Genomic DNA, 15,859 nt, shown 5'->3' on the forward strand with positions numbered 1-15,859 from the left:
AGTACAAATTACAAGATCCTTTCTCAGAACTCCTGGCCCTGTACATTACAGAGGGCCTCGTGTAGCTGCAGGCTCCATCATTGCAGATATATTTCTCTGATGTTCTGTGTTGCAAGAGGGGCTGATTTATGAGGTGCACCACACTAGGTCTCCCATGACTAGTCTGTAGTCGCACAGGAAGTAGGACAGCCTCAACTCATATTAATTTATCACTAAGTATGAGGACTGATTTCATGTGGCTAAAGAGAAAGTAAGAAAAGATGGAGGAGATTAAGGCTGAGAGTGGAATACATAGAGTTGAGAGGACAGTGGTTATGTATAAAGTATCAGTGGCCCTTCTCCTAAGCTTACTGTAACCAAACTCATAACAACATTGGATTAAACTATTACAGCAAATTAATCTAGTACACTCAAGTGTATGTTAAACAGCCTCTTCTAGCTCAGTCAGCACTTTGTTTGAAACCAAGTGACAGAGTTACAAAATACATTACAGGACTTGTATCTGTTAGCATCCGGACAATTCAGTGTGGAAAGGCTACGTTTAAAAGTATCACAAAAATGTGAAAGTCAAAGCATGCTTTCCACAAACCATCAGCATAAAGCTACCGTGAAACTGATGCTTTTATTCTCTGAGGGCTAAAGTCATCACTGGTGACAACCCTAACCCTAGCCTAAGCTCTAATCATAACCCTGGATTTTGAGAAAAAAATAGGCTTTGATGTGTCTCAGTTGGAATGATCATTTCTTTGTGACTTGATTGCTAAAATCTTAACTGTCAACCTGAGATTAGGGTTTGGGTCACCACAGATAATTTCTTAGGCCTCAGAGGGTTAAACCTGTGCCAAAATTGCATATCTCATCAGTCTTGTTTGTATGTTGCTTGTTTTGTTGTTGTTGTTGTTATTTAAGAAAATGAAACAGATAAATATAGGCTTTTCTACCAAATGTACAAGTTGTCAGACTTTGCAAAAGTATGTTTAGTCTCAGTTCACAATAGTTTCCCTACGGTAATATTTTCAGACTGAGCCAGAGTTGATTGAGGAGACAAATGTTGATCGTATCATGGGACCGCGGGGATACATGTATGGACGGGGCTTGAAAGGCCACTCAGAGACATCCACTCTCAGCTCGCAACCGTCGATTGATGAAGTGCGACAGCAGATGCACCTGCTGCTAGAGGAGGCTTTCAGTCTGGCTTCAGGGGGGCAGTCCACATCTGGAAGGCACTCCCACCACCACCAACCAAACCACTACAACCCTGCGCCGCCTCCCCTCCCTTATGCAGATGTGGTGACCAGTGCACCGGGTACAATGAGCTCTGGACAGGGAGGCCTCCAGTGGGTGCCATCTTATGGTACAGATATGTATCAGTGTAGCCTGCCGGAACCAGTAAGTTGGCTGAGAATCACTTGTGCTCTCTAATACCTGTAATAAAGAAACGTTAACCCTAAATGGCTTTCACAATCTGTTTAAGGCCTTTCGCTTCACCCAGCTTCCTGAGGCCATGGGTTCTCCTCCCCCTTTACCACCTCGCACTGGGCCCCCTCCTGGGACTTCTCTAAGACGGTAATGCTGAAGATATACACGAGCACAGCTGCAGACAGACCGTCATACTGCTGCCTGTATTTCCCAAAACCCATAAGATATTCAACATTTATTCATATTTAAATGCATATTCAGGGACTAGATAGTCACTGGGTGATGTACTGTGGCCAGCGCGATTTTAGGGCTTGTGTAAATTTTAATATTGGAGCAGTGCATTGAGAGATGGGAAGAATGTTAATAAGGTGCCCACTTTTTCACTCAGCATGTGTCTGCCATCTAGTGGTGTAGTATTGCAGCATGTCTTTGTTTATTGCCTCTCCAATCTCTGTCCAACTTAGTTCCACTTCTGACTTGGGGCCTAAGGGAAGGAGCTTAGAGACATCTGTCGCTGAAATGCAGAGTCAACATGACAACAACCCATATGGGCCAACCACTAGAGCAGCACTTCCATCTATCACTGCAGAGCAGCCTGTGTCCAACTACTCAGGTAAGCATAACAAGGAGATGACTTTGCATTTTAAAAGCAAACCACAGTGTGTTCCAGTGTGCTTTAATGCCAACATTACTTTGTCAAGAATGGAAAAATATTTGGACAAATTAAAATGCTTGAGGTGAAAAGCTGAAATCTATGAACCCACAAATGAAATGAGTCAGCGCCACTCTCTCTTCTCTATTTTTCACAGGAAACCCAATCACGGCTGTCTATGCCATCCCAGCCACGAGGCCCGGTTACTCAGAATACTTTGTGTCCACACCGCCCACCTCCTACCACAGTCCCTCTTGGATGTCTTATCCACCTGAACCCGAGGATGTGCCGCCACAGTGGGCAGATTCTGTAAGGAAGCTCATTTTGCCCGAAGCACCCGAGCCTACTGCAGAATAATTAATGTACAGCGGTAGAATGTCGTTACCAGATGTCGGAATTAAACAGGACAGTCCGGCTTAAGCTGTTGTCCCATAGCTCCAAGAGATCCTTGGACTAATAATTAGATCTTTAAAATAAACTCCTCCAAATGAATTTCTTGAAGGATTAAGAATAAATCAAGACTCTGAACAGGTTAGAGAATGGCTACAAACATAACATACATGTAAGGTTTTTTTTTTTGTTTTCTCTTATTTTCATACAGTTTCCTGAAACACACTATTAATATGATAAAATATATTAGATAATATTAAAATGCTTCTCCATAAGTTCAATTCAAGCCCAAAGAGCCATAAAGCGTGGTACTGAACTGACATGAATTAATAATAAAAAGTCGCGTAGTTGGGATACCCCTCCCCATTAAACATTTTTTTTGTCCTTTGTCTCATTATGGAACTGACATTGATCCAAAACACATTTTCTGCCCAGTCTTTAACTTTGAAGATGACTGGGACTCACTTAACTTAGTAGCTGTTAAGCACAGTCCTAAATGTTCTTTGTTTTTCATTACAATTGGAAAGGCTCCATTTGTCTTGTTAGATGTGTTATTGCAACCCGTGTGGCCTATGTGTCCCTCCCTCCCTGCACTCTCCCTGTTTGTATGAAATGTTTTTTGTCTTTTTTTTTTTCTTGTCTCTTTGCCTGTTTCAACCAAATGCATTCATGCAGTGTCTTTTTGCAGAACCAGTGTCATTTAGAAACCATTTGCTGAACTGAATTTATGGCTGGCGTTGAGTGGACACAACAAAACACTGGGGTAGTTGAGCACATTTCTTAAATGAACACCTTTTTAAAAAATTTACTGTTTGCTTTTTTTCCTTTTTTTTTTTTTTAGTTTTGTGGTGTGTAATGCTGACACTTCAAATTTGTGTCTTCATGCAAAAGTAGATTTTTGTTCGAAGCAATGTTTGAATCAAGTTGCATCTTAGTTTAATATTTTTGTAGAGCTCCACACTCATTACTTTCCTTGTTACGTTGGTCCATTTTTTGTATATTTTGCGTTATCACCCATTCTTTTAAATTAGTGGTTCAAGAGAAACTGTTCACTCAGCAAGATGGAAAACTAACGAATATTCTGTCTTCTAACAAAGTCATCTTTAGTGGGCAGTAGTAATGATGTTTCTGTATTTCTGATGTCCTGTTCATCTTGTTTTTCAGGTGCCCCTGCCTGGGTACGTAGAGGCTTTTCCTCATCCTCGCTACCCACAGGGGAGCCCCACCAGGCTGCCTCTGCAGTATAACCAGACACTGGAGCAGCCACCACCTGCCCCAAGCACATCATCCCAGCAAAGTCTACCCCAGGTGCTGAAGGACATGGACAGTATGCCCCTGAGCAGCCTCTCCACCTCAGCACTTGTGCAAGCGATCCGACAGGAGGTGGCAAAGCTAGCGAAGAAGCAGAATGACATGTTTGAGTTCTAGGTTTGATTCTGCTCCCATGTGTGCAGGACATGCACACAGTGGTGGCATTCCTATGGACAGATTTTTGATGTTTGTACTCTATAACAGACTGATGTTCTTTATCCACTGATGATCCACTTATTGATTTCTTTTCATACACCATTGATGTTTTTTTTTAGCTCCTGACTTTAGGGAAATGAACAAAAGATTATTGCCATCCTCTGTTGATGATGTCCAAAGTAAGTACACACATCTCTCTGTAGATATGTCAATAGGAGACGCTAAATATGGAAAATGTCTTTTTTTCCCATGATCTCAATTTTTTTGGTAATCAGAGTTAATTGAGAAGAGACAACCCCGTAGCGTTATTGTCTGTACTGAGAGGACCAAATTCTTCCTGTCAGATGGGTAAGTATAAACCACAGTGTATATGAGCATGTACAGTATAAGGACATTGTGTATCTAATCTCCTTTTATAGAACGTTAGCTTGAACAAGATGGGCTCGATCAATATCTGCTAATATCCGAATCCATACAATATCAAACCAGTGCATCGCTTTTTAATGTTTGTTTGCAGATCACATAATAACACCAATAACAACAAATGCTTGTTATCTTTGGTGGACTAATATTGTTTTTCTTTATTTAGTTTAAACTAGTTTCTTTAAATTAAGAAATGGTTTAAATACAGTGAATGGGTATTTGTGTTTTCAGTTTAACCCAAGTTAACATGACGATGCATCCATGATGATGTGACTGATGAACTGTATATCTCCGTGTATGCAAAGTGAGAGAATCATTCATGACTGCAGTATTTGTTGGGTGTTCAAAAAGTAAATTCACTTGGTTAGCATTAAGAGACCTTTCCTTTGAACAGTAATAGGTGGTTATTATAGTATATTACTGTTGTCAAATACTTAACCATATGTTTGGCTTTTTTAATGTCGAAAACACAAACACTTTGGCTTTTGCAAACCCAAATGAACAACTTTGAAGTCAAATTTATATGCTCAGCTGGATTTTTATACTTTATCATTTGCCGATGATTCAGCACACGTACTCTACAATTTCAAATCCTTGAACAAAATCCAGTCTCTTAACTTCTAGTAGTATCGGCATCGTTTCTTGTGAAGTTCAACTATAAAGATAGTGAGTATATGCTTGTTTACTGCCCCTAAAGCATCTCGATGGTCTCAATGAGCACATTTAATGAATAAAATGCCACGTTTATTTAAATTACTGACACATAATGAGGTTCTGCATCACCGCTCCCATTCAGAGGTTTAAGCGCACAAGCCATCGTCTCATGGTTCAGAAACAGTGTTCAAGATGAACATATCACTGTGGATCATCATTGTGCCCTGGAGTCATGCTATAGAAGACAATTACCTTCATTTTTTTGGGAAGTTTTCATATGTAATGAAACTAAGCCAGGTCATACATAACAATATAAAACATGTCTGCCAACCTTGAAAGTTAAAATGTGAGTATTAATGATAGTGATCCAGGCCCAGTAAATACAGGATATATAGTATATAAATTTACAGGTTAAATAAAAGACCAAGCCTTGAATAGTATAAAGGACACTTATTACAATTATTTTAGCAGGGACAAGAAGAAAGGCGGTCACGATTATTCTCTGGAAAAATGAAAAGAAATCCTGCTGACTTTTCTAATGGGATGGGTTTAATTTAGCCATCTTTATGAACTTTGTCAGCCTCATGTTAGGACACCATATTAGGCCCCAAAACAAATGTTTAAAACTCCCATTGAAGGAATTTTTTCCTCATATTTCACTGTGGCATGAAAGGCTCTAGCAGGTTAGTTTGAACTCTTCATGCATAATTGCTTGCACGGGAACTGAAAGTGGGACTGACTGAAGATGAGTGCATGTAGGCCTACACCAGGGATGCTGCAATATATTTGTATACACACTGAGATGGTATAGATTGCCTACTTTTATTGATATTCACGTGGAATGCTTTGCTGATTATGTTCTGATCAATGCTGTTGTGGGTAAACAGTGAGTGGTGACATAAAGAGTGAAGATGCCTTCAAATCATTGTTTCCTTTTATAGAGCAGTATTGCTTTTTCAGCAATCCTGGATGAATTTAGCCTTTTTGCCTCATGATTACTTAAAAAGTCTCCTTCTTTTCCAGTAACTGTTATTTTATACTCATCCCTGTTGATGTGTATGTAGTAATGAAGAAATCTTGTCTGTCCGAAACTCAACACAAACTGTCTGCTTGTTTTTATTAATTTTACTGATTATTCAGACAAGCACTTGTGTCTTAAAAGCTGTAGGTAATACAGTGAAACCATTTTTGTGAGTACCAGAAGTGAAGACCTTTCCACATTCTCATGCTGGATATCTGAGAAAACTTAGTGATATGAAACAAAGGGGTTTTAGGATATTATTTGATTTGAAAAAAGATGAGTATTTATTCTCTAAAATTAAATGCAAAGTGAACTAAATCTATTAAAAAAAAATCAGTGTTTTTTTTTCTTCCAGGCTGGTTTCTTATTTCTCTTCATCTGTTTGACCTTGTTAGATTCAATGATCCTCTCATATTACTCTGACAGAGAGATGAAGAGAATGATTGAGAGCGACAGAAGTTTTAGCCCAGATGATTAAAATGGAATAAAAGGTTTTATTTGGAGAGCAAATCAGTCCCTCCATCGTTTTTTACCCCGAAAATCAGTTTACCTGTCGAGCATTATCGAAGAGGTCAGAGCAACTTATTGTGTAACCATGTGTGTAGTTGTTATCTTGGTATCCTAATTTACTACATGTTCCGTAAGACATGCTAACATGGAGACACAGACGTGGTTGATGGTAATTCAGAAAAACAACAGATGGTTATAAATGTGTAAAGTAACTTGTTTTCATAGACTGCATGGTTGTGAGCCAACAGCTTTTGCTTGTGCAGCCACCAGAGGCAGCACTACGCAACTGATTACAAAATTGAAGCTTTCTTTCATTTTAAAAGTTTTTGGGCTCAAATAGCATGACAGCCACATCCATGATTGCCATATTGCCAGGAAATATATCTCTCCTGTAAGTAAGTTGCTTATTTTTGAATACCGTAGAAGAAATAAGCTCCATAAGCTAACACAGCTGATTTAAATGGCTAAATGACCTCATCAGCATGTCTTGAAGTTCTCCAGAGGCCTGGTAATGAACTAATCGTTTGATTCAAGTGTGTTGACCCAGGGTGAGATCTAAAACCTGCAGGACACCGGCCCTTGAGGCCTGGAGTTGGACACCCCTGTTGTATGGCAGCATGACTTTAGTAGAGATACATAGTATATGAGCAGGGTTCTGGGGCACACTTGGCATATTACTATAGGTGAATTCACCTGCAACAATTGAAAGCTTCAACAGGCCTTAACTTGCATAAACTCAAGCAAATATTTAAAAAGTAATGTGTCTTATAATATAGAAAGCTGTCTCTTGTCAAAGACTTCTTTGACCTGACTCGGTTCTGTAACACATCAGCAAACTGTGGAGCAAGCATATTCTTGTTTGTGTTACCTGCCAGTTCAGGTCCATGAATAAAAGTGTCATTTCTGACACTACTGCAGAAGTTTGCAGCAAGCTCAACACCCATCAGAGTAGCTAGAGATTATATGAGCTAAGACCCAAAGTGCCATTCTGATGCCACTGAAAGTGCTACAGCTGTGACAGGTACCAGTGCAGCAAAAACTATTCTGTCATGTTGACAGGTGAGCATACTCAAATTTACTCTACTCACATACAGTGTTTGACTTTGCACACATACCATTTTTGACAGTTGAGCTGCAGTGAATCATATCACTGGCAGGGCGGATTGAATGTAGCTTTATTTTCCTTCAGTACTAATAACAGTCATAATCATACTGTACGGAAACGCGCGTTCCAACTTCTTATCTGGTGCGCGTCTTTTATTTTGACCCCGAATGCGCTCCTGCGGACCACTTGTGTGCAGCCCTGCCTATAACCATCCCTTTCTTGTTGAAAAAATGAGGTAAAATTACCTAGAGACTCAGGTGTATGTCTTTGTTGGCTATATTTACAGCAGCTGTAGGGAATGGAGTTAAAGTCATTTTGCTTTTCTAAAATCAGAAATATTAACAAGCACTTCTGGCAATGTAGCCTAATATACATTCTACCACAGAGATGCTTTCAGGTGCGGGTCCCAAAACAGAACAGAAGAATCTGAGATGAAATATTTAAAAAACAAATACAGACTTTTACAGAAATTTCTCTGAACTTTAACATAAATTTAACATAACTAAAGAGCTAGCATATTCTTGTTTCAAGGTCAAATGACTTGTGTTAATTCACTATAATACAGTGCTTCTGTTCATATGACCTTATTGACAAAAATACTTATGTATGTCATATTTTATTATCGTCATGTTTTGTGTACCAGCATGAGCGCCAGGCACTGTTGCCTTTTGTATGTGTGTGTGTGTGTGTGTGTGTACAAAAATAATGCATTAAATCTGTAGTTCAGTATTTTACCACTAGGGCTCTCCCTAGTGCCATGCAAACAAACGCCCTCTCTCTGGAAATGGTAAATAGGCTTCCAAGTCAGAACACATCTAAATCGCCTTTACTTGCATAAAGAGAGAGCTGCACTGGTAATATGCACAAAATGTTACATGAGATGGACACAGTATCAGGAAAATTATACAAAACTGGATTATACGATACAATTAAGTAGAATGAACCAAAAGTAAACGAAATTTTATCATGTATCAAGTTGCATTTAAATCGTTTTTTAGTAATGCAATCTGCTCAAGAATAGATGCACAGACGGGAATATACAAGACTGAGATGTTTCTTGCCTGTTGTTGCCATAAACATCAGAGTCTCCTTCACTCAAAAATCAAAGTGACGTCTTTTTGTTCACCTTTGTTGTGCAGATTGAAGTATGTTCAGGATCAAATAGCAGAAGGTTGTTTCAGATGAATCTGCTGAGAGTGGGAATTTTGTTTGTGACTTGTAAATGCAATCTTGATTTGTGACATAAGAAAAACCAGGGACTAAACCATAATTCAACTTAAACCAGTGTGATGTGAAACCTTGCAGCTGCTGTGGTTTCCAAATGCACAGTTCAATCCTGTTAGCCCCATAAAAGATGTATATGTATTCGTTAGAAGTTAGACCACCATCATCATTCATATGACACATTCTAAAGTCAGCTCTGTGTCATAACATGTCCAGTTTGTGTCCATATATACTGCATATATTAGTTATCAATGCAAATACACATACACATCCAAATACACATTAAGGTTTGAAGAAAAGTGGGGAGACTTAAAACTTTTGGCAGATTTTAATGAGAATACCAAATCTGTACGGTTCAGATGCTTTTGTCCATCACCAGTGCTTTGATGTTGCTGCACAATTTTTTAGGCCTCATATCCACACCTCTGCTTTTGTGTCCCCTCTCCTGACTAACTCTTATCTATTTCCCCGAATCCTCGTTTAATTCAATGAAATGCACAACGCATGGAAGCAGTCGTTCTTGTATTTGATATTCTTTTTCCCAGGTAGAGTGTAGATATAGTTAGAGCCTAATTTGTCAGTTGTAATTAAATGTGATCGAACTCTGAAGGTCCATTATCTCTAATAAAGGCCGCTTAAAGTAATTATAATGCAGACTTCTGAGAAGACATCAGCACAGAGATTTGATAATGATCAGTACAAGGACCGGTCAAGGGTGGAAAACAAACTTGAAAGTAACTTAACAAATTTCCTGTGATACCACAAGTGACATTTTCTCACATTGATATTCACAACTATGTTTGCACTTTTAACTCGTAAACTGAATTCTGACTGAGGTATTGCTGGGAGCAGAGAGAATTTGTGAAATGAAGTGTAACTGTTTTGGTATTAGTATGCGTCAGGAGGTCCCGATGAGGCAAATGATACATCACTTCGCCCTTAAATTACCTAATGACAACGGATATCCCCAAAGATAACATTTTCTTCTTGTATCCATATCATTTGATATGGATGAAAATGACACATTGTTTTCCACTGACTGAACTCTTCCCCAGTGGTATAATTTTAATATGTGAACTCAGTGGGTGGTGGATTGAAAGTCAGACTCAGAACCAGACAGACTGAGTCTCATTAACTGAGGCGCCTCTGAACTACACGGTGGAATAGAACGTTAAAATTATCTTAGTGCCTGTCGTGCCTCTGCAGCATATGCTTCAGTTTGCATGAATCATGCGCGTACAGTAAATAAAGCAATACAACTTTTTCTGTGTCAGGGCAGTTGAGCTTTAAATAGACAAACCTTTAGGGTTTTCAGTACAGTGGTTGTGTGTGGTGTGATTCAGGCTGCCATTTCATGTAATTCTATTGATTATATCTGCCTACTCCAGTCGGTGCATCATAGCGAATTCCACTCTGCAGAAGTTCAGTCCACCTCCTTAAAAAAATGAGGGGACCACAGCCATGACCTGCTTACTCTAAGTTTAAAACTTTCCAAAGTTTGTCACTCATAACTGACTCCATGAAGCTAAAATAACTGGATGTCCCTTTCTGCCTTTGCTTCTCCTTTCATGCACTCTCATATTTAATGTTTTTGCAGTACGCTACTCTAGGGGCTGTCAAAGATACTTAACAGACAAATCATATGATAATAATGTATTGCAGTTGCTGTTACATTTATATGATTGAGATTTGTGTATTTTATTACTTGTGTGACCATTTGAGAATCAAAATGTTATTAACCTTATTAAATAAATTAAGAAATCTAAATATTTGTCTGGTTAAACTGATCAACTAATGAACTAATTTGCTTGAAATACCTTTAAGTTGACATTTATTTTTCCACCAACTTCTCTATTATCTGCCAGAGATAGTGATTAGGAGAGGCCCCAGATGCAGGACACAAAGGAGTAACAAACAAGAGCAATCTGTTTAATCAAGGCTGATGATGAGATTTGCGCATTAACAAAGTCCAAAAGGTAAAAACACAAGATGCACAGTGACATAGGTCAGCTAGAGGAACCTAACAGATAAACTAGATGTGGGAGACACTGGAGGATGTATATACAGAGCACTAATTAGAGAAAGAGACCCAAGTGAGGGCAGAAAAACAACCGGGGAAAGCAATTAGGGAGAAGCACAGAATCACAAAGGAGGGAGAAGACAGGAAGTAAAACTAAAATTAAACACAAAAGAAAACAAACCTTCAAGATAAAACAGGCAATAGCTAAAGGACACTAACAAAGACCTGAAGAAAATTACTGAACAAGAAATCAGGGACAAGCGAACACAGCAACATAGACTAATACAGTTACTAATAATATACAGGGTGGGCCATTTATATGGATACACCGTAATAACATGGGAATAATAATAATAATAATAATAATAATAATAAACTTTATTTATAAACCACACTAAAAAACCAAGGTGCTTGACAAAAATAAAATAGGAAAAGGGAGATGGGAGGGAAAAGAGAAAGGACCTGGCACGTATCAATTATAAAAACCTTGACAATCGTAAGATATAAAAGTAGTACACAAGCATAACGGATAAAAATGTACCAACGCACACCAAGTGTTAACTAGGTGGAAAGGCAAGATTAAACAAATAAGTCTTCAGCCGTGATTTAAACAGTGGCATAGAGTCAGACGCCCGAATAGCAGCAGGAAGGTTGTTCCATAAGACCGGGGCAGCTACAGCAAATGCGCGGTCACCGCGAGACTTCAGCCGAGAACGAGGTTGCTCCAGAAGAATTTGGGTAGCAGATCTAAGTGCTCTGGCAGGAGTGTGTAACCTGAGAAGCTCATTGAGGTAGCTCGGCGCCAAATTATTAATGGTTTTGTAGGTGAAAAGTAATATTTTAAATTGAATACGGTATTTAATTGGAAGCCAGTGCAAGCCAGCAAGAACAGGAGTGATGGAAGAAAACTTCCTGCTACCTGTCAAAAGGCGTGCCGCCGCATTCTGGACAGTCTGCAATCTAACGAGAAGGGTGGAGGAAAGGCCAATGTAAAGAGAGTTCCAGTAGTCCAACCTGGAAGTCACGAATGCGTGAATGAGTTTTTCCAGGTCAATGTGCGGAATATAGCGCTTAGCCTTAGAAATGAGGCGCAGCTGATCAAAACTAGACCTCACAACAGCAGACACTTGCTTGTCAAATTTAAGCGAGCTATCCAGTAGTATGCCCAAATTACTGGCATAATCAGAAGGAGAGCTAGCAAAAGGCATCAGAGCAGCACACAGTTGGTCGCGGGGGATTTTACTATCAAACACCACGATCTCCGTTTTCTTTTCATTCAGGACAAGTGAATTACTCTTGAACCAACCTTTAACCTCACGCATGCATTCACGAAAATAGTGAAAAGACATAGCAAGATCGTCAGTAATCTCAAAATAAATCTGTATATCATCAGCATAGCAATGAAAGGCAAAATTAGACTTCTCAAAAATTGCTCCAAGAGGGAGCAGATATAGCGAAAAGAGAATAGGGCCTAATACAGATCCTTGAGGCACACCACAGCGTACAGGTACCGAGGAAGATGAGAAGTTGCCCAAATTAACCGAAAAAGACCTGTCAGCAAGATAAGATTTAAACCAGTTGAGGGCAGTGCCTCTTATACCCACAGTATGCTCAAGTCTTAGTAGAAGAATGTTATGATCAACCATATCAAAAGCAGAGGAAAGGTCCAAAAAAACCAGGACCACAGAGCGTCCAGAGTCAGTGCTTACAAATAGGTCATTGAGAACTCTAAGCAAGGCCGTTTCAGTGCTGTGCCGTGGCTTAAAGGCAAACTGAAATTTCTCTGCAATGTTGTTCGCGTCTAAGTACGCCTGAAGCTGAGAAAGAACTAGTCGCTCCAGGATCTTGGACAGAAACGGAGGTTAGAGATTCGTCGATAGTTCAAAAGATCATAACAATCAAGATTCTTTTTTTTTCAGAATAGGCTGGACTACAGCATGCTTAAAGGCCAGTGGGACACATCCAGAGAGTAGAGAAAAATTCATTAAATTGTAAATGGCCTGCATTTGTATAGCGCTTTTCTAGTCCATAGGACCCCAAAGCGCTTTACACTACATTCAGTCATTCACCCATTCACACACAGGCAATGGCAAGCTACATTGTAGCCACAGCTGCCCTGGGGCGCACTGACAGAGGCGAGGCTGCCGGACACTGGCGCCACCGGGCCCTCTGACCACCACCAGTAGGCAAACATGGGGTTAGTATCTTGCCCAAGGATATTTGGCATGCAGCCAGGAGGCAGCCTGGGATCGAACCACCGACCTTCTGATTAGTGGCTGACCTGCTCTGCCACCTGAGCTACAGCCACCCCTTAAGAATAGAATGCTCGGTCCAATTACATCAAAGCAGCCCTTAACAATGCGTGATGGGAGAATATCAAACACAGCATTGGTGTTTTTCAGTTGATCAACCAGCTGCTTCAGAGTCGAAAGCGACACGGGCTCAAATTGATGAAAAGTTGAATTACACTCAGAGGAAAAGACAGGATAAGAGGCAGACGAAGAGGAAAGCTTAAGGGATGAAACCTTATCTAAAAAAAGAATTTGAAAACGCTCACAAAGAGCTTGTGAATACAGTAAAGGCGTATCAGGACAGGGATTAACAACAGAATTAAAATTTTTAAATAGCATACGAGGGTTGTGACCATTAGCCAAAATGACTTTGGAAAGAAAAGATGCCTTAGCCATTCTAGCAGCAGTTTGAAACTGTGAGCGGCTGGTCCGTAACATATCATAAGAAACCTGAAGTTTATCTTTTTTCCACCTCCTCTCATCACGGCGACAGACACGTCGTAAGGCACGTGTAGTATCATTTAGCCAGCAACGAGAGTAGGCTCTAGGGCGCTTCATTTTGATGGGAGCAACAGAATCAAGAATAAAAGAACAAACAGATAACAGGATATTAGCACAACCATCAACCGAACAGAGAGAACAGTCGTCAGGTACAGCCAAATCAGATGAAAATAATGATAGCAAAGTATCAGCATAACCATCAGATGAGCGAACTGAGCAGCAGTCAGGAATTATAGGCGCCAAATCTAAAATAGACACAGCAAACTTTGACACAGCTTCAGAGCTGAGTACGCGTAGCGGACGAGAAAGAGCTCCAGGCTGCAGTCCAGCGGCAGATAAGCCAATATCAAAGGAAATTAGAAAATGATCTGAAATCCCAGCGTCATTTGTATCCTTAATACAAATATCCAGGCCATACGTAAAGACCAAGTCCAAAATATGGCCTTTAACGTGGGTTGGTTCATTTACCCATTGAAGGAGGTTAAAAGAGTCCATTAAAGCAAGAAAGTCTTTAGCAAGCAGGTCATCCTTACAACAGATGTGTATGTTAAAATCACCAAGAATAAGAACGGAATCATATTTAAAAAGAACGGAACCCAAGAAGTCTGCAAAGTCCAAACTAAAACACTTGTTATATTTGGGCGGTTGATAGACCAACACACATAAAGTGGTCGTGGAAGCAGTCATCTCCAATAACTGGACTTCAAAACTAGCAAAGTTAGAATGGTTGGTGAAGTCCTGTTTGTGGCACATTAGTATATGTGAGGGGGCAAACTCATCAAGATGGGTGGTGGCCATTTAGAAGTCGGCCATCTTGGATACAACTTTTCAATAGAAAGAGGGCCATGTGACGCATCAAACGTATTGGTAATGTCACAAGAAAAACAATGGTGTGCTTGGTTTCAACGTAACTTTACTCTTTCATGAGTTATTTACAAGTTTCTCTTTGTTCACAGCCATTGACATGTCAAAGAGGTTAACACTTGAGGAGTGGATCGAAATTGTGTTGATATCTGGTGAACGCAGTAACCGGGTCATTGCAGCAGATTTCAATGCAAGACACCCTACGAGACCACCCATCTCCCATGCTACAGTTAGCAAACTGCTTGCTAAATTTCGTCAAACTGGTTCAGTGTTGGATTTGCCAAAATGTAGAACTAAGAAACCAGCATTGGACTAAGACTCATTACTAGAATATAGATAAGACAGGAACAAAATACTTAATGTTAGAAAAACTAGTATTAATAGTATATATGAAATAGTAGACTTTCAATACATAAACTAAAACAGCAATTAGAAACTCAAACTAGCAATAAATAAAGAATAACATAGAAAACAAACTCGATAACTTTAAAAAAATCACCTCAAACTTAAACTGATGTGTAAACAATGATGTGTGAGGATATAGCAGCTAATATAGCTTCATTGTGCTTCATAACAACACAGCAATCTCTTGAAATAGAAACAGGAAAAGTCTTGTAAGTACTCAGTAGTTAGTGCAATGATTGTCTTTGTGTTCCTCTCTGTAGTTCATGCTTGTATTTATCCAATTCATGGATATTTCGGTGAATGAAATACAATAAGTTAAGTGTTAAACAAGTGAAGACAGTCAGGCTATATTTATTCACTTTGATGTGTTGTGCTCTTAAAGAAATAAGCTCTGTGCTCATATTAAGGGTTTCATTAAATTTTTCTGGCAAGTGGCTCAAGTGACTATAATAAGAAGAATGTGTCCTATCAAAGAAAAATGTCAAGTTTTCCACTCACACTTAAGGAAAGAACTCAGACGTAGGTGCTTAGCAGCTAAATACTCACAGGTATTCACTGCTTTTAAGTTTGTTACTGTTTCACACCAGAAAAAAAGTGTTGCCCCTGTATGTCTTTCCAAGTATTTATGAGGAAAAACCATCAAAAGTCTTTATACTTAATGTTGAACTGGGTTGGAAGCCACTTAGTAGTGAGTAACAGGCTGGTTCCTCCTTCGCAACTTGGCCATTAAAATCCAGCCCTGTCTTGGTTCTAATGGGAAACATCTAAAAGCCTTTGGCTGGGTGGAATATGCAGAGCTTTGGCTGTAGCATGAGCTGAAAACTGGTAAAGCTTACCTCTCTTATTTGGATTAATATCCCCTGCACCTGTCTTCTGGGAAATTAATGGGTGTTACTGTAAGCAGCCTTCTTTC

General features: G+C 39.5%; 1 protein-coding gene across 2 annotated transcripts in view; it reads left to right on the forward strand.

Moving 5' to 3' along the window:
• kiaa1549lb (KIAA1549-like b) overlaps window positions 1-6,334 on the forward strand; it is a 58,183-nt gene extending 51,849 nt beyond the window's left edge. For both annotated transcript variants that reach the window (XM_005745775.1, XM_005745776.1), the window contains 5 exons: window positions 1,021-1,389; window positions 1,475-1,566; window positions 1,884-2,032; window positions 2,229-2,380; window positions 3,626-6,334. In XM_005745775.1, coding sequence (XP_005745832.1) covers window positions 1,021-1,389; window positions 1,475-1,566; window positions 1,884-2,032; window positions 2,229-2,380; window positions 3,626-3,889 — 1,026 coding nt within the window. In that variant the 3' untranslated portion in view covers window positions 3,890-6,334. The remainder of the gene's footprint in view (window positions 1-1,020; window positions 1,390-1,474; window positions 1,567-1,883; window positions 2,033-2,228; window positions 2,381-3,625) is intronic.
• The last annotated feature ends 9,525 nt before the right edge of the window (window positions 6,335-15,859 follow it).

The sequence above is a fragment of the Pundamilia nyererei genome, unplaced genomic scaffold, assembly GCF_000239375.1.
Source record: "Pundamilia nyererei isolate P.nyererei 1_Seehausen unplaced genomic scaffold, PunNye1.0 scaffold00166, whole genome shotgun sequence".
Taxonomy (NCBI): Eukaryota; Metazoa; Chordata; class Actinopteri; order Cichliformes; family Cichlidae; genus Pundamilia; species Pundamilia nyererei.